Source organism: Ammodytes marinus, assembly GCF_949987685.1.
Source record: "Ammodytes marinus genome assembly, chromosome: 7".
NCBI classification, from domain to species: Eukaryota; Metazoa; Chordata; class Actinopteri; order Uranoscopiformes; family Ammodytidae; genus Ammodytes; species Ammodytes marinus.
In genome coordinates, this window is record NC_137211.1 from 11,590,875 (window position 1) to 11,615,888 (window position 25,014).

The 25,014-nt window shown below is 40.5% G+C and overlaps 2 protein-coding genes across 2 annotated transcripts; both read right to left on the bottom strand.

The window, feature by feature from the left end:
• Nucleotides 1-592: 592 nt before the first annotated feature.
• rnd1b (Rho family GTPase 1b) lies at nucleotides 593-8,153 on the bottom strand (the record flags this gene model as incomplete). The annotated part of the gene is given in 7 exon segments (XM_080030307.1): nucleotides 593-838; nucleotides 1,335-1,469; nucleotides 1,671-1,780; nucleotides 7,197-7,284; nucleotides 7,789-7,923; nucleotides 7,972-8,075; nucleotides 8,078-8,153. Coding segments are annotated over 7 exon segments (894 nt in total).
• Nucleotides 8,154-15,766: 7,613 nt separating this feature from the next.
• cacnb3b (calcium channel, voltage-dependent, beta 3b) lies at nucleotides 15,767-25,014 on the bottom strand (the record flags this gene model as incomplete). The annotated part of the gene is made up of 14 exons (XM_080030285.1): nucleotides 15,767-15,976; nucleotides 16,085-16,132; nucleotides 16,220-16,390; nucleotides 16,549-16,644; nucleotides 16,988-17,139; nucleotides 17,298-17,398; nucleotides 17,609-17,667; nucleotides 20,487-20,567; nucleotides 20,856-20,867; nucleotides 21,161-21,230; nucleotides 21,482-21,603; nucleotides 21,717-21,839; nucleotides 22,019-22,138; nucleotides 24,970-25,014. 13 exons carry the CDS (start codon nucleotides 25,012-25,014, stop codon nucleotides 16,103-16,105), a joined length of 1,182 nt encoding a protein of 393 aa, XP_079886411.1. The 3' UTR covers nucleotides 15,767-15,976; nucleotides 16,085-16,102.

Here is a 25,014-nt window from a genome sequence, read left to right on the forward strand (position 1 = left end):
GCCTGTCCCACTACTCCCTCTACACCTCTGTGTTTCCACAGGCTTAAATGGGTACACCAGCGACAATTTCACACCCCACACACACCTTACTAAGAGGGATGTACAGGATTTTGCTAATTCCCGACAGGTTCATGCTAGATATATTTTTGTACTAGAAAAATATCCATTGAGTTGTCTGAGAGGCATCTACATCACAAGATTTACCGTCACACGTTGCACATTTCCAATTTTGGACATAATCAACATGTGCCTAGAGATAGTAAAATCAGACAGACGTAACACCATTGTAGTTGCATACTGTTTACAGGTGAAGAAATGATGAGCTGGAATGATCAAACCTTGACTGATACTGTTTGTTTCTAAAGCAAGATAAACAGTAGTGGAAAATGACAGATGTGCGCTAAAAGGTTCAGGAGCAAGTGGACAGCGCGGTGTCCACCTCTTCTGAGGGGTGTTTGGTTTCTGGGGGGGTGAGGGAAGGATTCAGCAGGAAGCCCTGATAAAACCATCGTGCCCACCCCCCCTTCCCCAAGACCAAATAGGCAGGGGGCTTGGGGTCGCATGTGATGACTGTAACCCAAGAGTTCTCCACTCACATCACCGAGCAACTCTTGGTCTTCTCCTTCTTGAAGGTGTTGGAGAGCAAATCCGACTTGCTGGGCAGGTGGAGAAGTCTTTTGGAGAGGCGGCGGGTGGGGCTGGTCTTGGGGAGAGGCTGCAGCTTGTTGATGCAGGCCATGGCTGCTGTGCGGAACACGCTGTGGATGCTTTTCTCTGAGGTGAATGCCGAGCACTCCAGGTAAGCCTCTGCACCCAGCTGCTTGGCCATAGCAGATCCCTGCAAAAAATGGAACAATGATGGAGCTGTTTATAACTTCCCTTTAATAAATGCTTATGAGCTTGTATACACTAGGATCGACATGTGGTGCAGAGCTGGAAATTAAAAATGAGGTACCATGCTATCATTGACCCCTCTGGGTGACAATAGCTGACTCTTTATATACTTCACCCCTTTGTCAGAATGAAAAAGATCAAAAGTGAAGATTATATTTCTTTGTAATTTTCCAGCTGTGATTGTAATTCGTTTGCAAACAATTAATGAGTCAGATTCCAAAAATGATTTCTGAAAGACTTGGCCAAGCTAGCTGGAATTAACAGCTCCAGTGATGGTAGTGTAATGACATTGAAGGTTATGTGTTCAAAACCAAAACATATATTATGAAATTAATAAACAAACAACATTTAACTTTTCCAGACAATTCAGCCGTAATATAAGATAAAGAAACAAAAGTAACTTCTGAAAATGAATCAGCCTTGACCTGACTTTGTCTCACCTGCTCATAGGCGATGGGAGTCTGTTTCTGATTTGACAGCTCCATCAGCGTGCAGACATCTGTGCGCAGGTCGGTCTTACAACCAATCAGCAGGATGCGTGTGCTCGGACAGAAGTCTAGGATCTCAGTTTTCCACTGTTGACACAAAAGGATGGAAAAGAGATCAGTTCAGCGCATACATTTCTCTAAAGTGTGCACGACCTGCAAATATGTATTGCGATTCGTACCATACTAAAACACACTCTATATGGAGGAATTGAAGTGACTATTAAATATGTGAACATTGGGTTTAAAAAGGTGGATTATGTCTGTTAAGTGAAGAATTAAAGCCATTACCTTCTTCAGACTGCTGTCCACAGTGTCAGGCCGGCTGATGTCAAAACACAGCAAAACTGCATCTGAGTCACTGTAGCAAAGGGGCCTCACATTATCGTAGTACGGAGACCCTGGTAGGGGGGGGCAGAAAACAGAGAGTTATTAATATGGAAAAAAGACAAGTTTTGTAAAACGCATGTTAACTTCAAGTAGTTCCAACAATGCCGTTTGATCACAGGAATATTGCTCGATCGATTTGCCAGACAATTGTTTTGGAGGAATATTGCACAGCCGCCATTTTAAAAAAAAAGGCCCACAATGGTGAAATGGTAACACACATGTAGTTTCCATACTATGAAGTTCTGAAAGTGTTTTTGTTGCTGAATGTTTGACAGCAAAGGGCCTTTAGATATGGTCAGACCTACTAGAGACCTCAATCATAAGGCATTTTCTAATAAAAAGTAAACAGGTTTCTGCTAAATTTGCTTTGTAAAATGTTCAAGACATCATGATTTGGGCCAATGATTCATTCATTTAAAGTAGATATTGTTTCAGGAATCGATTGCTGTGACAGCAGGGCGTTAGTTGAAGCAAAGGGGACGATGAAGCAGCAGAGTGACAGAGGCAGAGAGAGAGAGAGAGAGATAAAGAGAGAGAGAGAATAAGTGTTAGGGATTATGTTCAATTGGCATCACTTCTCCTGCTGAGCCTCACTTTGTTGTCCCTGAAACTGCTCTTTCCCCTGCCCCTATATCCTCTTCTGGCATTTGAGAGGGAGAGAAGATGACAATCGAGCGCCAAATCCTCATTGATCTTCTCTTGCAGTAGATTACTTAAGTGGAACGGTGGGGCTCGGGGCAGGCAGACACTCCCACTCATGCTCAGAATCCTTAAGTAAACCACCCACCCCCCAAAAAAAATCCTATGCTCTGTGCGCAATACCGCCAGTCCCTCTGTTACCACAGCAACAGCCTTGGAATCCACCATCTACATCAGGCATTCCTCCCACCTCTCCATAAAGGCTCGCCTTAACTGCCAATCAATCATTTTACACCGCAAACTACCCACCCACTTACTGTTGGGGACATTCCTCTGCTCTGCAACAGAGTTAGGGACCACAGACATACATCACACACAAAGACACACACATACCACCAGCACACCTAATAACACACAGAATTTAAATTTGGCAGCAGCCAGAGGTGGACCCCATCTACAATCAGATGAAACAGAAGAGGAGCAGCTCAAAGGGATTAACATGTTTACTTTATAGGCTCTGTGTGAATCCCAGAAGGGATCCAGTGTTCTTCTTATAGCTACAGATAACAAAAGCAGTGTGTGTAATCAGTTAGATATTACACAACCATCCAATTGATTTACAGCATGGAAAACAATGCAACAGAGGAAAGCACATGAGAAATCACACACACACAACATGTATGTGTGCATGATTAGTTTCAAGAATACTTAATGATTTTCCACATTATCAAAGGGTAAAACTGAATTTGCCAGCTGCTGGGCACTGCGAGTGGAATAATGACAAGCTGTGATGAAATTCCTCCGGGCTCAAATGTCCTGAAGAAAGTAAACGTGGCTGCAATGGAACAATAGGATGTGCTTGTCATATAATACCTCTGTTTTAATCCCTTTGGATAGACACATTCTGACTGAAGGTGATCATTTACTGCACATTTGTTTTTTCAAGGACAGACGCCGGCATTTTAAAAATGCAGATTAAATCGTCGCCCTAACATTATGTATGGCTTGTGCTGGAGTAGAAAAGCCATGCTTATCTGTGAGACAACTTATTGTTTACTGACTGTGAAAATTGACACACATTCAAATCAGAGGAATTAGCACCACTCTGGCATGATCAGTCTGTGTGTGTGTGTGTGTGTGTGTGTGTGTGTGTGTGTGTGTGTGTGTGTGTGTGTGTGTGTGTGTAATGACTCTTGGGTATCTCATAGGATATTGAGAGACATGGGCTGCCTAATAATCATCTCAATCTCCGACAAGGGGTTATCACAAAGCCGGGAAACTGGGTGTGATTCTGCATAAAATGGCCCCTGATTTTAAATGCAGCAATCAATAGGTAGCTGCACAGGGGATCCAAGAGCCTTTTCAATTAAAGCTGACAAATGAGTTACCCTGCCAAAGGGGAATGGAGATGGAGGGTACGTCTAGAATGTTTGGATTTTTTTTTTTAATAGAAATCGATTTTCTTTGATTTTTTGGGACAAACAATGTATGAGTATTCAGAAGGCGTATTCATCCAATCCTGAAATGGAATAACTTAAAAATTAAATGAATGTATAAATATTAGTATTTGAAGCTCCACATGATGCTGTTTGAAAGGAGGGAGCATGACCAAATGCCTGTGATTGTATCAATGGTGAGGTGCCCAGAGCAAAGTGTGGAGGTGGAAATGGGGCCAGAGTACTAGCCCTCACAGGCGTAGACGATGGGGCCTTGTGTCCATGTGGGGGAGGGAGGGGAGTATCTGCTGGTCTGCTGCGGGCACGGCTGAGAGAGTGTGTGTGTGTGTGTGTGTGTGTGTTTTTTTTTGTTGGTGCATGTGTGTGTGCTAAGGGCAATCTTCATCATTAGCAAGCTCCTCTCCTACAGTGAGAATGCAAGGGTCAGACGGATTAATGATCGGGCGATGGGATGACTCACATATTTGGGGATGAGAGTTTAGCCATGCCCCTCCACCCACACTGAGCCGGCCATGGGAGAAGCTGCCGCCGCTATTAACTACTGGCCAAAAAGAATAGACACTAAAAATTGCGTCAGACAGTTGTTCACTGGTTTCACATGCCAGGGCCGGTCAGAATCACCACCAGGCCCCCTGCAAGGAGAGAGAGGCTGCTTCTTTGTTCCTGATCATCACCACGTCTGAGCTTCTAACAAGCTTTTACTTTGAAACGTGACACTGTCAAAGCTGATCACGCTGTGGATTTTGAAGTGGAGTCCTACAACAGGTTGTTTGATTTTGTTTTTAACCTAAAGCCTTGATGTGACTTGGATTGAAAGTGCATTCTGCTAGAAATCGTTTATAAAGACATATAAATCAGGGTTAGCCTAGCTTTGTCAAGTTAAAAGGCTTATTCTAAAACCAATCGGTTCACTCAGCCTGTTGGATGAAATTCATCTAGAGTAGCACTTTAAAATGATGCATCTTCATGCTTTATCCTTTTTTTCTAATTGAATACTGGTATTGGGCAATGGGCATATGTGCTGAGTCAATTGACTACCATGTAAATGATTGCTTAAGACATTAACAATCGAAAATACCAAACATTGTGTAGTATAACAAATCTAAAATCTAATGACTTGAAGCTGGGCCTTTAGAAATGACTGATATATGTGCATTAACATGATTATTTTCAATCAACAATGTCTCCCTTTTACAATTATAAAGAGTGTTGCACCGTCTTAAATGGATATGGTTCATTACAAATCACTCTTTCATTAATCATACAAGAAATGATTATACACACACAATACCCTCTCTAAAAACTCAAAGGCTTTATCAGCAAGACCATTCAAGCAGAAATAAATTACCCACCAACACCATAACGAGGTTCATTATTCACTATACATGAGTTACAACCACTGGATGGTGCCCCCCCCCACACACACACACACGTCCGATCTGACCAGGCTGATTAAAACTGGTGGATTGATTTTGGTCTGTAAATCTATGGCCGGGCTGGGAGAAGGAGCTGCCTGCCATGTGGAGCCGGTGATGAGGTCAGTCCAATCAATGAAGAGGAGTCGGGATAATGAGGAGGCCCTCTCACTGTGGTGGGGCCGCAGAGGCAACACTCCACGCAAAGAGAGCCAATGACAAAGACACCGTACTGTGTGATCAACAATTAATCCCTATGCATATTGTCAATCATGAGGAGCCTGAGATTAGACATGTCTACACCCATCCATAGTAAATTATGGGGAGGACGGGGTGATACAGGTTCTCCTTTCAGTGGAACAAGGCACCTTCAAACCCAAAGCCTGTTGCAAACAACAATATTCGCATCAACATGAATAATTTTCTGTGACACGTTTGTAAGGCACATGTACTGTATACTTTTTACTGTATTGCATTGTATGCGTTTGTTACTGGGTATGTTCGTTCTTCCCTGTATTGGAAATTAGCAGAAAACTAACTGTTGCAATATTTTGATTTGTTCGTGAATAACGAGGAAGCCACAAAGAAAGGGGTCAAGACAGGGAAGAATGTAAAGAAAGAAAGAAAGAAAGAAAGAAAGAAAGAAAGAAAGAAAGAAAGAAAGAAAGAAAGAAAGAAAGAAAGAAAGAAAGAAAGAAAGAAAGAATCTCAAAACTCGGTGGGTTAGTCTGAAGGGGTGGCCTAGAGATCCCATTCAGTCTTAATCCCCTGCATCATGCTGTTTTGAGTGGGTGACCTGGAGCAACATATGGAAGCAAATGCAGGTCACCAGAGTTTTTTGAGCTGCCTCCTGTCTGTCTGCTCTAGAAAAAAAACTTGCAGCTCAACAGGAAGCTTCTCCATGTGCTCATCATTCCCCCCACACCAGGCCCACTCCTGCTGGCCAGACCAAAGGTCCATAGTCTGGGATTAGAACTCAGGATTTGGTCTGGGGGAGGGAATTACACTCACTTTTTGCCAGTTTTCGCTTTTGGATAATGCGGTACAATAAATACTGCATCATCTCATAAAAGTAGGTCTGTTACATAAAGGATTTGTTGAACACACACACACACACAAACACACACAGACACAGACACAGACACAGACACAGACACAGACACAGACACACACACACCCACACATGCGAGCCAACTTGCTCAGTCGCTGTGACCTAGTGGGGCCGCAAATACATCCAGCACGTCCAGAGTGTGGATGTAGAGGGATGCGGGCCGGAGATGGGGAACCATTGTGCAGTGAGCATGAAGGGAATCCAACAGGTGCTGCAAAGCTGTGTGCACAGTATCCAGGTCAACACACTAAACAGCAAAGCCCCCGTGGAGATCAACGCTGACACATTGACCCTCTTTTTCACGCTCAGTGTAAATGAACATATGATGCACAGAGTCAGCAATAACAACAAGTGAAGCGAGACAATCACCGTCTTCCTGCCAGGTTTTAAGAGCAACATTTTGATCGGTCAGTCCTTCCTCCAGCCACTTGCAAACATATGTGATATAAGAGGAAATATAATTTAGATTTTTGAAAGATGGCTTTGGTTCTGCAACTCAACAAGTGCACATTTTGTCTATCATTGCATCAACAAAACGAACAAGCTTTTATGTGATTGAACACCACTTCCACGTTGTCTCCTTCATTCCAAGATTGCCAGAGTCCTGTCAATAACATCCATTGTTCCCAAAAGAGGAATATCTAAAGGAATAAACTCTAAGGCGCTGCTCTCCTTTTGGGCTGAGAAACGCTCATTACATTCACATGGCATTGCCCAATATCCCTATCTCCTTCAGTGCTGCAGGCCGTGTGTAAGGCCGTGATTGGCCAGACAAGGCAGACAGAGAATAAAGGTGATCAGTTACCTGAAGTGTCCCACAGACTGAGCTCCACTCGCTGCTCTTCCAGCTCCAGACAGGCTGTGTAGTTTTCAAATACCGTGGGCACGTAGGTCTGGGGGAGCAATTAGCAACAAGGTGCCATTAGTGAGGAGGTGTCAGGCAGTCAGTCAGTCAGCTACAGGTAATGGAATTTAGCTCAGTTATTAGTGCAAAACAAAACACGCTCTAATAAGGGGTAAAACCGAAAAGTACGCGTAAAATATAACGTTTCTCCCAATTTGAATAAATCACACGAGTCACTGCGGCTGCAGGGAATACAATACAAGACAATAATATAAAGCAATACTAAATGCGTAGGGGGTACATTTTAATTGATGTTGGTACAGAAAGAAAATGCAACTACAAGTGTTACGGCAAATGCACAAATAAACCGAGGACGACATTTTTCTGAAACTGCGCATTAAAACTGTCTGCAACAGACGCAACGATTTTTTCCCCCTGCCACATTCAATCATTTTCAAGATAACTTAACACTCTAAATGTACAATTACAGTTTAGTCTGGAAACATTTGTAGTTATTTTTTTTCTTTTGTCTGACAAAAATGAGCCACATTACCTCTGGATAACAATCCTTCGCCAGGACTTGCAACATCGCTGTTTTTCCGCATTGAACGTCTCCGACAAGAACCAGTTTACATCTCACCACCAGCGGCTGTGTATTTCTCCTTTCCTTCATGATGTCAATGCTGGTCTAGTGTTGTTGGTCTTAGATTATTTGCAGAGAATGTCAAAAACAAACAGCAGACCAGAACAGACCTCTCTCCCCCCAAAAAATCGTTCCAGTGTCAGTGTGATCGTGCGTCCCAAAGCGTGGCTCTCGCAGGATGCTCGCTGTTGATCTGATTGAATTTGCCACTGCGGCTCTTTATACAGGCGAGCAGCAGCCAATCGGAGCTCACCATTCCACAGGCTTTCTAGCATGCCTCCACTTCACCCAGTGATGTTCTCAGAGAGCAAAAACAAGTTGTTGTGTCAAGGATGATAGAACAGCTACGTTTTATCAGGGCTTCTATTCAGAATACTGAATAACTCTTACATTGTTAGGGGAGTTTATTAATTATGTGTTAATTTATTTCTACTAAACTAAGCAAATCCAGTATTAGGGTTATGAGCATTCATTTCAGCTGCTTCTATCATTTAATGTAAAACTATTTTAACATGGCTTATGAAATCCAGTAGTGTGCAGTCAGTCACTACAGACTTCTGTTTTGTCCCCTGTGGGTCTTGTCACCTAGCTTGCATGCTAATTGATTGATTAGATTGACTTAACTGGCTGGATCAATGGCAGACTGCTGGTTGATGACAATGGCACTGATAGACAAATGCACAGTGAACCAGTTAACTGTAATCTTGCACTACAGAATCATGTCTTGTTTTGATCCAAACAACTCAGTGTCCTCTGTCTTGAAAATGACTCTGCGTAGTTCTTCCACAAATGATCGGAAACTCCTCGATTCAGATTCCACAGCGTAGAAGTATGTGGAAGGTCATTTCATTGGCTCTGGAGTGAGGTAAATTAGTCACTGAACCTCGTTTTCCATGTGACTGAGTGTTAAACAATGATCGGGGTTGATTCCTTCTCAATTTTAAAACAACTCACTGGTTTCAGTTATCTTGTAGCCCTCTAAATCAGACGGATGAGATTCAAAGATTGTTTGAGATAATGCTTGCTGATCAAAGGGCAGTCTGACCTGTGTCAGTGTGGTGCTCAGTATAATGACACCATGAATACATGCGGTGGGATGGTGTGAGGCCCCCCTGATAGGTGACCAGCTATCGGCTGCCCACAGGGTCGAGTCAGAGGTCTTTCCTCTCACTTGTGCCGGTCAAACCCCCTGGAGACTTTCACACCCCAAATGTTATTACCGTATGGAAACAGCCTCTCATTGTTGGGAAATGGAGAATTAAAAGATAAAAGACAATTCATTTCATTCCCATGCGTCTGGCAGCAAACTTGCTAATTTATTTACCCTTGTGGTTTTTGCCCCACTGGGTCAAAGCAATTTGCCATTGTCACAAATAGCCCTGTTTTATTAATCCCCCCCTCCCCCCCATGCTGGGATCGGCCTGTGTTTTACAGCCCAATATGTCTTGTTGTCATCATAAACAGTTCTGATTTTGGGGGTTGTGTCTGCATGCCATGGGGATACAAAATTAGCATTTAATTTCCATAACAACATTTGACCAAGTGGACTTTCTCTCTTTACTAATATTAGTATTTCCTATTAGAGGAGGATATGTTGCGATTTAAAACCAATCTTTCAAGCCAATGTAGTAAATATTGCCTTTAAGCAAATTTCATTGTATCTCCTGTGCAATGATAATAAAGCATATTTGATTATATTCTATAATTAGTGGTGCAAAACAATTTTTTATATAATTTTATGGAAATAAATCTAAAGCTTTCAAAATAAATAAATAGATTTCGATCTATCCTGCAGTAAAAATGGATGGATTTCTTTCTCCAAACTCCAAATTCAGGTTCCTAAAGGAGAAAAAAAGACAGTTTAATACAGCAATTAAATCAAGATTCCGGTGAAGTCATATTAACTTGTATTTTATAATATGGTGGCCTAATTCATTGATCCTTTTTCGGTGTAGGGAGTTTGATGGATTTTCAACTTTGTCTGATGCCCGAGGAACAGTATAATGAATACAAAAAAATAAAAACGCATTACAAGACTAATGATATTACAGTTTAAAACTTACACAATAAACAAAGTATTTTCAGAAAAGACGACTGAAATATGCTGAGCTTTCAGCTGTTCCACATATGAACACTTCATTGCGGATTACTTGCACAAATGTGACAATGGCTGTATTGAAGAGGGATGGGGCCCACACAGAGGTCCAGATTTTTGTGCTACGCCCCTGATTGGTTGTTAACGTAACTTTAATACAGTGGTGCATATAGGAGGACAGAAACAGTTTAGAAGAAAAGTTGCAGAAAATGAACTCTCTCTAACCCTACAGAAACCAAGTGTAACGTACACATGCATGTCTCTATGACCAACACAGCGCTCCCCTGATGGGCCTGAAAGAGACAGGTGGTGGTTTATAATCATCAGGCATAATGTGACACCTTCCAATATGGACGATACCAGGGGGATGAGAAGGACGAGGCTGGGGAGGAAGCGGGGGAGGCTGACTTACTGGCAGGGTAAGGCACTCATGCCTGGAACCATCACACCTCAGTATATTTAGTGACATTGCTGGGTAATTATCATCAACAAGGTGACACCAGTCTATACACATAGCCTCAGGAAAATAGACAAAAGCTGAGTCACTATCATTCTCTCAGACAAACTGGGAGCCTTCCTAATTTTACTGCCACAAACTCATCAGCACAGGGTGTTGTGACCCAGGATCTCTAGCATGACTTTCACCTGTGATATGCCTTACACATGAAACAGCAATTTGCACATTCTTGTGAAGACGTGATAGTTCAACCAAATGCGATTATAGGCCAACAATCAATGAAATGTGGAAGCACAAGTAGATGGTGACTGATGATCATGTTCAGATGGAAGTGGTTATAACATGGCTCTCTTGAGGAACTACAGCACAAGCTGAATGAGTGGCATATGGGTGCAGTTATGATATGATTTGAATAGATTGATTTATTGTAGCTCATTAAAAAAAGATTCTGTGTTTCCCAGATCTACTATGAGAGGCCACGGTTATGACATATCTCTGACCTTTCCTTATCATCTTCAGTTTGAATGTAGGGATGTCTTGTTTCCGGGATACAGAGCCAGCACAACATCCCAGCTTTGCGTTGCTGTCTTTTTCACAATTATGTGCACACTCCAATAATAATTATATCTGTTAAACATCTCATTCCAAACCCATGGTTTTGCAGCCTCCAGTCGGGTTTGCAACCTAGCCACAGGGATTTTCTCCCATGCAGCCACAAGAGAGAACAAGTGAGGTCGGACACAGATGTTGAGCGATAAGGCTGGCTTACATTCAGAGCTCACGTTCATCCCAAAGGTGCTTGATGAGATTGAGGTCAGGGGGAAAAAACAGAGAAGCCCCTACATTAAAGAATTGGAAATAACCGATGAAATATTATTTGACCATAGAAAACACATTGTCTGAAGATAACTGTAAAACAAAACAATTAATGAAGTATGGAAATATATTTATGAGGCACTATGACGAATACAACATGTGGCATTGCTGAGAAGGGAAGGGGAACTACGGCGGAGAAAATACTGTATGTGTGTGTCTTTATATGCGGGAGGGTGGGGGGGGGGAAGGGGGTTTGGATAGATGGGTAACACTTAACAATAAGGTACACAAAATTGTAGTACCAGTAACTTTTAGTTATGGATTACCTACTAAATAGATTTTTAGTAACTACTACATAGTTATGCATTACCTACTACATAAAGCTTTTTTAATTTAATTATTTTAGTAACTACTACATATTTTTTAAGTTATTTTTTAATAACTTTGTCATAGTAATTTTTAAAATGTTTTATTAGTAACTACTACAACATTACCTACTGCATAGGTTTATTTTAGTTGTTTTTTTAGCTACTACAGTTATGCATTTTTTTAAACCTAAGTAGTAGGTAATGCATAACTATGTAGTATTTACTAAAACAAATAAAACGTAGAAAAAGACTAAGCAGTAGTTACTGAAGAAATAATTAAAAAAACGTATGTATTAGGTAATGCATAACTATGTAGTAGTTACAACAACAACAAAAAACTATGAAGTAGATAATGCAGAGCTTTATTAGTAGTTACTACAATTTTGCGTACCTTATTGAGAAATGTTACCCTTGCTTATTGTTTTGTCTTTATATGCATTCTGTTTACGGATATGGTTTGATATCTAATGTTAATATGGGCTTGACACCATCCTGGGATAGTATGCATACTAACCTGTACATCAAGGTATTACTGTTAATTTTTTAATCGTTTGGAAGATATTGTATGTGTGGAAATACATAAAAAGGGCACTGTCATGTTAAAACAGGAGCGTGCCCCTCTAAACTATTTTCATTTTCATTTGAAACCATTGTATGCAGTAGCATCTGTCTTTGGCCAGATAGCGTGGAAAATCAGGACACCAAAATTACTTAAATACATTTTTGTATTCAGTAATATCCAGCCATGCCAATAGTCTTAGTCTCATTCGTCCAGGTTTCGAGAGATATGAGCAATTTTTGATTCAACCAAAATAATGTTGGTCAAAGGAATTGTGTTTGCGGCATCAGCAGCTAAATTATTTCATTATGCTCGATTTATAAGAAGTGTTTTTTGTAAGATCCAGCAAAGTCTGGGGTGGAATTAATCTCATAGACAGGTATCTCAAAACTTGGACAATAAACCAAAACTAGCTGCATCTTAGTAGAGGTAAACAGAAAATATGTTGATATAATAAGGATGAACTGACACTTTGAATTTGAAAGAGGCTCCAATCACTCTATAATTCTGCTTTACAATGTATTACTCAATCCACTGAGTCCTACAACACTGAAGATACAGATGCGCCTCTTCTGCCCACTATTGGTGGTTTTATTAGTCGCTGGGGAAAAATCAAAACACAACAGACACAAATTTTTACTTAAATATGTTGTGTTTTATTCACCCCCTCATTTTCAAATGTGCTATTGACAAAAGCTGCACCCTGTACACATCATCATCAGACACTGTTGGATAGCATATATCTTGTGGACTTGTCAGAAACCATGTGAAATGTTGACATCTTCTTTAGACCAGACAACTTGTTCAGTATTGGAGGTGGGTACAGCATAACGTTCAGTGCATTTATTGCATCGTAAAGCAGACATATAAATGATAATAGTGCAATTATATCCCATCATAACTGAGGAAATATCTTGATAGTCTCAGCTAGTGTCTCGTCAATGCTCGACTTTATATTGCATACAGAATGTAGGCAAGTGAAACGCAATAGGGAATGATAATTGTAAAAAATTGTGCTTTTGGACGTCCAAAAGAAAAAGAAAAAAATAAAGAATTTGAATTTTTTATAGAAAATTTCAGCAATAAAAATTAAGGACATTGAAGGAGCTGATTTTATTGATTTATTTTTTATCGAAAAGAAACAACTGCTCTGTGTTTCATTGAGTAGAAGTTTTGTATCTCAAATCTGGTCCTTCAAAAATGAATGTGTCAGTGGAAGCAAACTTTACGTGGCCCTAAATAAATGCGATGCATCATTCTTATAAAAGAGAGGAAAATACATAGAAACACATGCTTTCGGAGGCGTTTAAGACATAGACTTGTGTGCTGTGACTAAAACCCTTCTACTTTCTGTCAGCATTTGTTTGTTTTTTTGTGCAATTTTTACAATAATTATAATATCTGCATATTGAATGTACAGTATGTACAATTAAGCCTTGATAATGTATTAATGGTTATGTATGCCATGTTGGTTTACTCTGAGTAAAGAGTGAATAGCTCATAAGGATGGTCCCAAAAAGCCCTTCTGATGAAACAGGAATACAATTTGACATGCACATTCATTAGATTATTTACACATGTGGTATGGAAGCTGAATTCTAATGTTTTATATTATTAAAAGCATATGTGTTTATGTGAGAATCGCAGAGCTTAATGAGATCCATTTACTGTATCTTTAAGACATAGACATGGTGGCGAAAGAAATGGATGATTAAATAATAAAAAACACAAAACAGACAATTGGTGGTTATGCGAAATGTTTGGATAAAGCTTTTGGTATTTGCATCAAAGACATTTATAGTCTTATGACTGGAAGTTGTATATATTCTTCATTTTTGTGTGCTCATAATTAGCGTATGTCTTGCCGTTTGTTTACAATGGGCAGATAAATAGTCAGTGATGGATAAAGGAGTAACATAAATATGCCACCAGAGGTCGCCCTCCATATGCCTGCAGTACACATGCAAATGTTTGCTGTTCTTATGCCAAAGATAATGAAATCATTTACTGGGCTTATTAGGAAGTAACCCCTTCACAATTTGTTGACATGCACAGAGATTCTTATACCATCAGGGGTGATGAAGACTCCTCAATATAGTTTAGTTAACATTACACTCTCGCAATGAAGTGGGAAATTGAAATGATATCAGTGATATGGTACAACAAAAATGTTGTTGTATGTATGTATGTTCCTGACGCTATAGTTTGTGGTGATTTATGTTTTATAGTTTTTGTGCTATTATCAAAGAGACGTTAAGTACATATGCTGAGGTGACATTTAATTGTGTTATTAATTAATATATCTTATCTCTTTGTGTGTGTGTTTATTGAAAACCAGAAGATGATTCCATGTTCTTGTTTGTTAAATCTCTGACCAATTTTTAAATTTTTAGCCTATAGAACGTAATGTTTAACATCTGGCTATAGGAGTAAAAGGAGCAGAGAAATTATTCTGGTCTCAGGCTTTCAGTTTCACTTCCCATTATCCGGAACAGCTTAATGCCGACAAAGGACAGCTAATAAATACCAGGTGGGTCAAAACTGAAAGCCTTGTGACTGGAGTAATGCATCTGTCCTTTTTTTGGAGCAGACTACACATATAGATATCTATGAATCCACTGATGTCTAGTGCTACAAATGCTACAAATTCTGGGTGGATCAAGTGATGTTGGTTGATTTGCCACCAACCGTCTGCAAACAAACAACATTTATTGTAAATAAGCCTTCCTAAACCAACGAACCACCATTTATACATTCACAGCTATGACAAAAGATGCATATAAACTGTTGATGTGCAAGCTTGTGCTTGTCATGCATGGGTTTTGCATCACTTTTGTGTACAGATAGATGTATGTGATCTATAAACACATGGTCTATAAAGAGGGCTAAGATATGAATCATATATAGTAGCATTGACAGTTTTTTATAAAATAAATCAATGGAAAGGATAGTTTAAAAAAGGCTACGGGATAAAGAACAAAGGGAGATAAAGCAAGTGAGAAAGGAATAATTGTGCCTTTGAGGAAACATTTGGTCAAACTGGAATGACAGCTCATAGAGAGCTGTAGGGATGGAAGACATAAAGAACTGGTTTTCTGTCACTCTCTGCGCTCTTTGGACCCAAAGGGGAAGCCGGGTTTATCAGAGAGGAAACCCGGGGAACCCTACGATGGAAAGCTATGCATGTTTGCATTTTGTGTTATGCTGACAGCGTTGCCATGCTACAGTATGTATGCAAACATACTCTGACTTCATAGGTGGGTAATTTTTATACAAGAAGAGCTGAATTAGCCTATCTGTGTCTGGGACAGCCACTTCAGGGTGTCACACATGGGCTGGCTCAGCAAGGTGGGGGTTCATAGACTTCCAGTGTGAAAGCAGGTAGTTGGGAACAATGTCGGGCTGAGAGGCAGGGAGTGTGGTGTGCAGTGACTGCACTGCTGTACTGGTTTTTGTTGGAGTGCAGCTGTAGAAAGCGGCCCTGAGTTGTCGCGTGGCGGTGGGAGCAGGGAGCTGTTGCCGAGGGGGCAGCAGTGAGGTGGAGGCTCCTCCGGTCCAATCTTCCTCATCCTCATGCTCCTCTCCTTGTTTTGGTTCCTCCTCTTCCTCCAGCTCGTCAGCCTCCTGCTCTTTCTCTCTGGAGGGACTCTGCTCTTGTTCTGTGGTTCTTGGTCCCAGGTGTGGCCAGAGAAGGTGGCGGCTGGCTTTGGAGAGATGAGGGCTGCTGCTGCCCCCTGGTGGCACCCTGGTCCCTGTGCTTTATGACCTCCTAGTCTGACCCCAGCCGACAGCACAGGCTGCTCCTGTGTGGGAGCAGGGGAAACATTTTCAAAAGAGAATCAGTACAAGCAAACGGTAGCAAAGGAAACAAAGACTAAAACAAATGAGAAAAAATTGTGTTTTTTACTCACCTATGTCTGTGGTAGGAATCATTCAATCAATTCTTGAGTCTCAGAAAACTAGTAAATGTAAACAAGAGAAAATGTGCAATCAATAATGCTGCTAAATTAGTAATAAATAAAGCTTCAGTCATATGTGAGTCCCACCTGTTGGCTGGAGTTAGCTGAGGGTGGGGTGACCACGCTTTGGTCCAGTAAGGGGTTACCAGTGGCAGAACAGGGGAGATGTGTGGCACGCCAGTAAATGTCCAGGTACTCTGCCAGGTGTTCACATGCATCCTCCAGCTGATTCTCATCCAGGATGACGTCAAACATCTCCTAATGAGTCAAAGACAGGAAGAATATAGATAGAAAGAAACGAAGGTTAAATATTGCAGTGTCCATCAAAGATCACTGTATGAAGTCTTTTCAAAAGCCTTTTCTGAGCACCATAAAACATATTGTAATAAATAAGTTTAAGGGGTGAGTGGGCGTACAGGTGGACACTGAGCAAGTTTGTCCCCTGCCATCATCTGGACGTTGAGGTGTTTGCTTTGTGACTTCCCTCGAGATTTGATCAGCCGCTGGAGAACCTGTGAGATGAGCCGGAGACAAAGAGGGTCAAGCAGTCAAAAAAAGAAAAGTATAATGCAGGCTACAGAAAGCATGGTTTACCATTTCATTTCCCTCATCAATCATCAAATCTATAAAATGGTCAAAGAAAATAGCTCTGAGAGTCCAAGGCAACATCTTCAAATGTCTCGTTTTGTCTGACAAAACCCAAAGACATTCTGGTTACACCGATTAGAAAAAAAACAGCCAAAACTGAAACACTTACAGATTATTCAACAGTTTCGCTCTAATATTAATAACAACAAATTAACATTTAGACAAAAGCACTAGCCTTTTATGAGTTTTATGTGGGCTGTGCCTTACTTTAGGCGAGGAGACTTTGACGTAGACGACGATGGGAGCCAGAGAAGTTTTGAGGAGCTGTGCTGGGTGATTGATGGTGTCTGCGTCCAGGATGACCAGCTGAAGAGACTTGGCTAACTCAAAGATTCTCTCTATCTCACTCTGGACCTCCGCTGTCGACAAACCAAAGAAAGAAAAGGAAGTTGCACGGGGCACGTTTAACAGAGCAACATCACTCAATTGATGAAAAGAAAAAAAAGCTGTCTATTATTAGCAGATATACAATCTTTATTTAACCAAAAAGGATCAAGACAACTCTCCCGTCACTCACCCAAACTGGAGCGTGTGTTGGATCTCTCCATTATGGCCTTCTTGTTCAGCACCGAGCGCTTCGCCAACGACAGATCAGCAGTCACCCGTGTAATAGAGATCCTACAGTAGAAGCGTCTCGTCACATCACATCCACAACTGTTCCATTTCAAAGGGATGAGCTCAACTTGTACTCTCTTGCAGCTAAAAATAAATTGTCATGTTCATGCGTCCTATCGACCATGAAACGTTAGGGGCAGAATCCCACAAACAGCTTTGTGGCTCACAGCCTTACTGTACACTGAGCTTCAATGGAGAGGCGGCCGTACCCACCTGCCATCAAATCTGTGCTTCAGGAAGTCAAACAAGGCTTTCTGCATCATGTCTGTAACCTAGACGAGAGATAGGAGGAAAGGAGAGTGGAGAGAAGTTAGGAGGGACTAGTAAAAGGAGGTATACAGCTACGCACACACACGTAGCTCTACATTATTACTAATACTGTATTTTTCACTCACTTTTGATTAAGGAAACACTTAAAGCTATAGTGCTTAACTTTTTCATATAAATGAATGTCCGTTATATTCAAGCCATCACCAAACGAGTTGAAACAAAGTTGATTAAGCCAATCAGCTCCACAAGACTCTCTCTGTATTTCTCAACTGGTGTTGACCCCTGACACTCACGCAGGAGCTCACAACGATCCAAAGAAGCATCCAAGAAATGTTTCAGTTGTTGATTCTACTGCTAAAGAGAAACCTGGACATACAGCAGAAAGTATCAAATCTATGCGCGATCACCGAAGGCTTACATCATGTTTAGATGAACCGACAGTGTTTTTGTAATTAATCAGAATTCCCCATGGGGGCAACAGAAGTTACGCATTACAGGTTTGAGTATGTAGGTGCAATAAGCAGTTTCAGGGGAGGGGGATTTGTTTACATTTGCAGTCTGCAGTTACTTTACAAAACATTTTTTTCACTACATGTAATTCCTAGCATAATTCTTAGTGAATAATTCTATTATCAAAAGTAAAAACTAAATTACTTTGAGGCATCTGGACACAAAGTAAGACTAGACTATGTTTGGAAACAAAACAGTGGGCCCTGCTGCATACAACTCCATTGAAACATTAACTTTTAAGGTAGCTTTCTGACTTAAAAAGTGTTCAAGGGATCCAAGGAAAGGTTGTTTATTCAGGTATGATAATATACCTTACATAATGTTCACTTCTCTGACACACCCAAAGTTACATAGTTCACCTTGCATCCCCCTATTATTAGCACTGAAAGGGGAAATGTTTCCTTTGTGGTCTGTCACCCTACTCTATATTTAAGTTTAAAGTGGTGACGTCATGGTCCAGTGTGTTTTAAATAAGTGTGACGAGGAGATCTTAAACCTCCAGTAAACACACTTTTCAAAGATATATGAGACATCCCTTTTCCAGTAGTTGAACTTAGACTCTGGACTTGGGAGGAGCAGATCTATTTTAAAAACATTATTAATCTGATCATTCTCACACATCTGACACATATTCTTATTCCAGCCATGGTTATTAATATTTCTTCAAACATGTGTCGTGGGGGATCTTAAAGGAGGACATGGACAGTGTGTGTTTGCTTGCTTATGTATGCATGTCCACTGTGAGGGTGCAGCGAAGCATTCTATTTTCAAACAGTCCTTTAAAATGGATGGCCCCTCACAATAGGGGATGAAGCGCACATCAGCGTTTGCTCTTCCGTGATGTGACAGGGACATGGAGAAAAGGCAAGAGAGGGGAAGGGGAGCGAAATGTCTGAGAACAATGGTGAGCAGCTGAATTTAATATGTAGGAGAGAGACAAAGGCAGAGAGAAAAGGGAACGAGAGGGGGAAAGAGAGACGGAGGCAGGCTGGTGTTCACCACTGGCGCATCCCCTAAGCACATCACCAGAGCGATGCATAAATATTTCACATACACACAAAACAAACGGCTTGGCACGCAGCCCGCGCAGTCACAGAAGACAGAGCGAGGCAGAGAGAAAATGTTAATATGGAGACATTCTGTTCAATTACACATTTCAGCATGTTCATCCGCAGAGTCATTCGAAATCGAGACATTCTAAAATGGATCCAGTTACACTGCAATGTGTTTTCATACATATCATCCCATATGTGCTAATAATGGTTAAGTATCAGAGGATATTCCATACAGTATAAATGAGCATACAAGCAGTTCTGGATCAAAATGGAGCAAAGATTCATCTTGTGTGTGCTATAATTTTATCAGGACGTGACTGCGGTGTTTAGTATCAGTGTTAATGTGCTAATGGAGGCAAGAGTGTGTCCCTTTAGATGAGACAATGGCAGTCCACATTGGGTCAGAAAATACAGTCCAGCTTAAACTGGAACACACAATGCCAGTACAGAGAATAAAATACAACACTAAGCTCAAACTCATAGATTTGAATACTGTTTCTTTGGCTGGAATTTTTACCACTGATTATTGAATTGACCATACCATAAAGTGGTGTGCTTATTTGTCTTAGTAAGGCTGTACTTAGCTAAATGCTAACATCTACATATGTTAAGCTGTAATGAGTTTACAATGTTCACTATTTTAATTTAGAATATTAGATTGCTAAGGTTCAATAATTAGAACTAAACACAAAGTGTGAGTTGAGGCTGAATGTCAGCAGGTTTTAACATATTTGGTCACAAGTACTGGACAAATTTAGATCGAACCTGATGACGGTGCTAAGAAAGGATGAGGATCAACAAAATGATTACATTTAATCCTGAGGGAGGCATGAAAAGTTCATAGTAAACTATACAAAAGTTGTTGAGAAATAAGACAAGTTATGAGGAACACCAAAGTGAAGGACTGCCCAAGAGACTGGCATTGCCATCCCTAGGGCCATGCTAAAATGCCAGAATGGTTAAAAAGTAATTTAACTTTAGTTGAGTGAGAAAACATTTATTTTACAGCAGCTATAAGGATTTTGAAATATCTAACTTGGGCGTCCCCCGGTAGTAGCAGCAAAGGAGACACTGTGACTGACAGCGTTATGCTACAATACTCTGATCTGATGAGAAGCTGAAGTGAATGGGCTGAAATACTTTACCAATGTTCAATGATGTTGAATCATTTCCTAACAAAGCTATTATTATTTCAAGACTTGAATAATCAGAACCAAGCTCTACTAACTAAAAAGCAGTACTGGTAGTTGTCTCACCTCATAGCCTTTCAGTGATGGGCCCACCAGCACCACTGGCCGCATAGAAGGGACCACATCATATGGAGGAACAATTTCAGTCTGCACAGACCACAAGCACAGGCAGGGTTTGAGGGTTGAATATATATACATACGTATATTTATATTTTTATATATATATATATATACATATATATATATATATATACACACATATACACATATATATATATATATATATATATATATATATATATATATTTAGCAATGTTATGTAGAGCCATAAAAATGCACTGATATGCATTATGTGTATATGTGGCAATGTCATTTATAATGTATCTATGAGATGCAAAATAATACAAAGAGGAAGGGAGACAGTGGCAAACATACCTGTTTCTGCTTCTGTTTGGCTTTCAGAATAAACAGAACGAGCATTAAGCAAGAAAGAAAGAAATTTGGTAGAACATTTTGAGTTTTAAGGCTCTGTAAGAGTGTATTTACAAAGAAAACTAGTATACCATGTCAAGTATATTTACCCTATGGCCATTCAGTGGTTATCTCTCATGGCCATGAATGCTTCATTTAATGTTAAAGGCAAACTATCCCAAAATAATTTTCCAAACACATTTGGTTCCAGAAGGCAACATTTTCGCCCAGGAATAGCCTTGTATGCAAATTTAGTTAGAGCATGCAATTCCTGTAGAGGCAGAAGCAGACAGACTCCTCCAGTCCCACTTACCTGCGGATGAAGCGTTCCCTCCTTTCCTGTGGAGCAACATAATGCAAATGTTCATTATGCTTGAATCCCCTCAAGGGGCAATTTAGAAAGAAGGACTTCCAAAACAGAGAAACACATGAGCAAGAACTAGTTCTAAAAAGATGTTGTCAAAGACTGTGCTCAACGGGAAGCCGGTGGAATTAGGACAAGGGAGAGAGACCAAAGGGAGAGATAGAGAGATATGTAGAGAGGAGTGATAACAGAGAGAGGGTTCTATCAACACTGTGTGACCTCTGACCTTGCTGCTGCTTTCAGCTCTTGTTTTTTCCTCATGGCCTCCAGTTTAACTGGGCTCGGGATGAAAGTGATGTCTGCCCCCTCCTTCACCAGTCGACCGATCCACCAATCATTGTTGTATTTCTGCAAAACAGTGAAATGCATCTTTAATGACGCAGAAGTTCTGCTGCAAATAGATATGGATCAAATCTTTATTTGCAAATAAGATGCTAATCCTACTGCTGAAGGCCTCTCACCTCTTTTATGTGCAGAAAGTCTTTGGTTTCAAAGTTAATGGCGGCGCCTTGGACTGGACAATCTTCATCAAGGGCCCCACAGTAACTCACATTGGTTTTCACTGCGAATGCTACCGGTTTGGCCTGTTGAAAGACAAAGAAAGTGATAAATATTTATGAAATATATGACATACTGTATATCATTCTGAGGATATATTTTTAATCTGAGACAATTTCAAATCTGCTACCAGATTTTGTTGACATACGGCCCCTGTTTACATTTTGTCCTCAAGCATGAACCTTTTCACACCTGGAGCTCTCACCTTGGCTCTCTCTAGCTGCAGTTGAGCCTGGCGCTCGGCTTCACGCCGAGACGCCTCCTGGTCCTCCTCCAGGGACAGGTCGGAATCCGAGGGTCGACTAGTGTAGGAATCGGCTGAACCCTGAAAGTAAGGAGAAGAGGAGAGGGGAGAAATGACTGTTAAGAGCCCAGGCAGAGAAGAAATAAATCCAATACAAAACGGAAAGACCTCGTAGCAGCTGTTGCTACTTATTCAACATTAGTGATGATATATTTACTGTGGACTTAAATCAAATATGTCCAAAGCAGCTCCAAAGCGATCACCTAAATCTCCCTCTGTGTCTCCACCTTGTTCAACCCGTCTCTGAACCTGCCCTGCCCATGTGATCCAGCCTGCAAGGACGGGTGAGTTGCTGCAGCTTTCCAAAGCAGACGTCTCAGGGGAACAACATGTGCGTGAGTGCTGCAACAACACCAACAACCGAGTGCATTGCCTGTCTATTTATCCACTCAGCCAGGCACACCAGATGTTGGCAAAAGCCCAGAGTCTTCAACCAGGGAAAAACACTAAGACACAACTCTGACAAGAGTAGTGACAGGTTAATGCTTCAAAACCTACCATTTGTTCTGTTTCCTAGACTGCAGATTTGTCTGTGCCAAAAAAAGGATGTGGTGTAGAGGCTTTGACACAAGACAAATCAATTTTAGTTTTTTGTCGAGTTTGATGGTTTGATGTTTGTGTTCTGAATTTATCCATGTTTATATATCAGCATCATAATTAAAAAAGAAAATATGCCTTTATTTGAAATTTAACACACTTTCAAATCCAGTTAAAAAATTCTGTCATTTGGTGTCCAACATTTAAAAGATAAGTAGTAAGTATCTTCCGATCACATCACAACAGGGTGGTACCATACCACCATAAATATAATATAAAGCTTTCATGCGTTATTATTAGGGTAAACAAAACTGTACCTTCTGAAGTTTTTTTTTAAATCAACAAAATTACAAAAAATATGACCATGTGAACAAAATAGTCGTAATCGTGCAAAACTCCAAATATACAGAATAAATATTTTAAAGAAAATGTATTACAGTGAAATTCCACAAAAGTTACCAGCTGCCTCTTGCAACACAACCTAGACATCATATTTGGACTAAGGTCCAGCTTTTGACAGAGCAAATAGCCAATCCTATGATGGGGGCGCACCTGTGTTAGCCAATGAAATTTCAGGGGTTGCCCACTTCCCGGATACGCCACTGATTGGATCGGAGAATATCTAGTATTAAACCAATTAAAACGTTTAGTTTGTTGCAAAAACCTGGGATTTGAGAGCAACAATGAGGACAAAATCAAACTACCTTCCGCTCACTAGTCATACTTTTGTACAAAATTACTGGAACTATTTTGTAATCCAGCTCTTCCCTGGTTTCCTAGGTGCCTGCAGTCCCAGATGGGTGCAGGGCTGGAGGACTCCTCACATACCGGGGCAACAACAGAAGCCAAATATAGCTCAATAAAAACGTCTTCCTGCTTTTACCATTTTCCTCACACCTTTTTCTTCTCCCTCAGTTCTTCCATCCTCCACATCATTTCCACCCCCTCCCCAACAAAATTAAAGTAAATAAAAACTAAATACAGAGTTTGTGGATATCATTTGAATATCAAAGCCTGCCACAGTCTGAAGAGCCTAACCGCAGCAGAAACAAAAACGTAATTAAAGCACATCGAGTTCTGCAGAAGGATGAGGAGGATTATTATTCTGAGATATAGATGAGTCCCACAAAATATCTATACATTGTCCACAACTGACGGCACTTTTATATTTTTGCTATTCCATTAAGATTTGATAAAGAAGGACTCTTGCAAAATGTGATATCATGTGTGAAAAAATGACATTCAATATAAAACTAAAGACGCATCCCCTTAATGGCAAATTGCAGGACTCTCACTTTGTTACTGTCCAGGTCCTTTCCTATGGCATCATAGAGCCTTAGCTAATTCTGCATGATTCCCAAAAAGCTTCAGGGATGTAAAAAAAAACTTTTGGGGCAAATGCAGTGGAGATAATACAATGTCATTTTTTTTAAACAATAATAATCTCAAAGTAAATGCTGACAAAAATATGGACAGGATACAAATATTGTACTGCATTGTAGGATGATTACAATAAAGTAAAATTCACATAATCACTTGATATGTACATGCAGATATTTTTGTCACCATTTGTTGTATATTGCTTTCTGCTGCGCAACTTCTGACATTGAATATGATTGATTGATTTATAAGATCAACATTAAGATTAGTGCTTGATACTCACATATAACAGCCAATTATAAAGTAGATTTGAAAAAAGCATTCATTGGTTCTCTGACACATTTTTAGTACTATGGACAGATAGTAAGGGGGAAATAAAACCTAGAAATATACAGTATAACTCTCACTTGACTGTGGATGTGGTCTTCTACTTTCATTTGAAGGGCATTATATAGGATCTCTCTTTAATGTTTCACAATTGACCCTAAGTGGATGTTGCACAGCCAAAGAACAGAAGCACAAGTATTGGAGCTACTGCAATATTCAGATGTATGATCGAAAAAAAAAAACAGAAGATAAAACTAACAAATTACAAAAGCAAATTCCATCATGTTCAACAGGCCTCCCAGGGAAGCACAAGTTAAATTTAGAGCTGCAAGGTCTCCAATAGATAGTTGAGGTAGATAGATGTACTGTACATCCAGAGAAGATGAGGAGAACGAGGGAATGACAAGAGAAGTGTGGGGGGGATGCTGGCAAAGTGAGTGAACCAGAATAGACTTCTGCTTAGACAAGAGTGAGAGCGGAGGGAGAAGAAGAAGAACAACAGAACGAAGAAGATGTCTCAGAGCAGACAGACAGGGGACTCACGGATGGAGAGAATGAGAGTTTGCATGCAGAGTGATTAAACTAGGTGGGGAGCGTCAACAGCGTACCTTGTTACAGATGAGTCCTGTCGCGCTCGAGTCGGAGGCAGACAT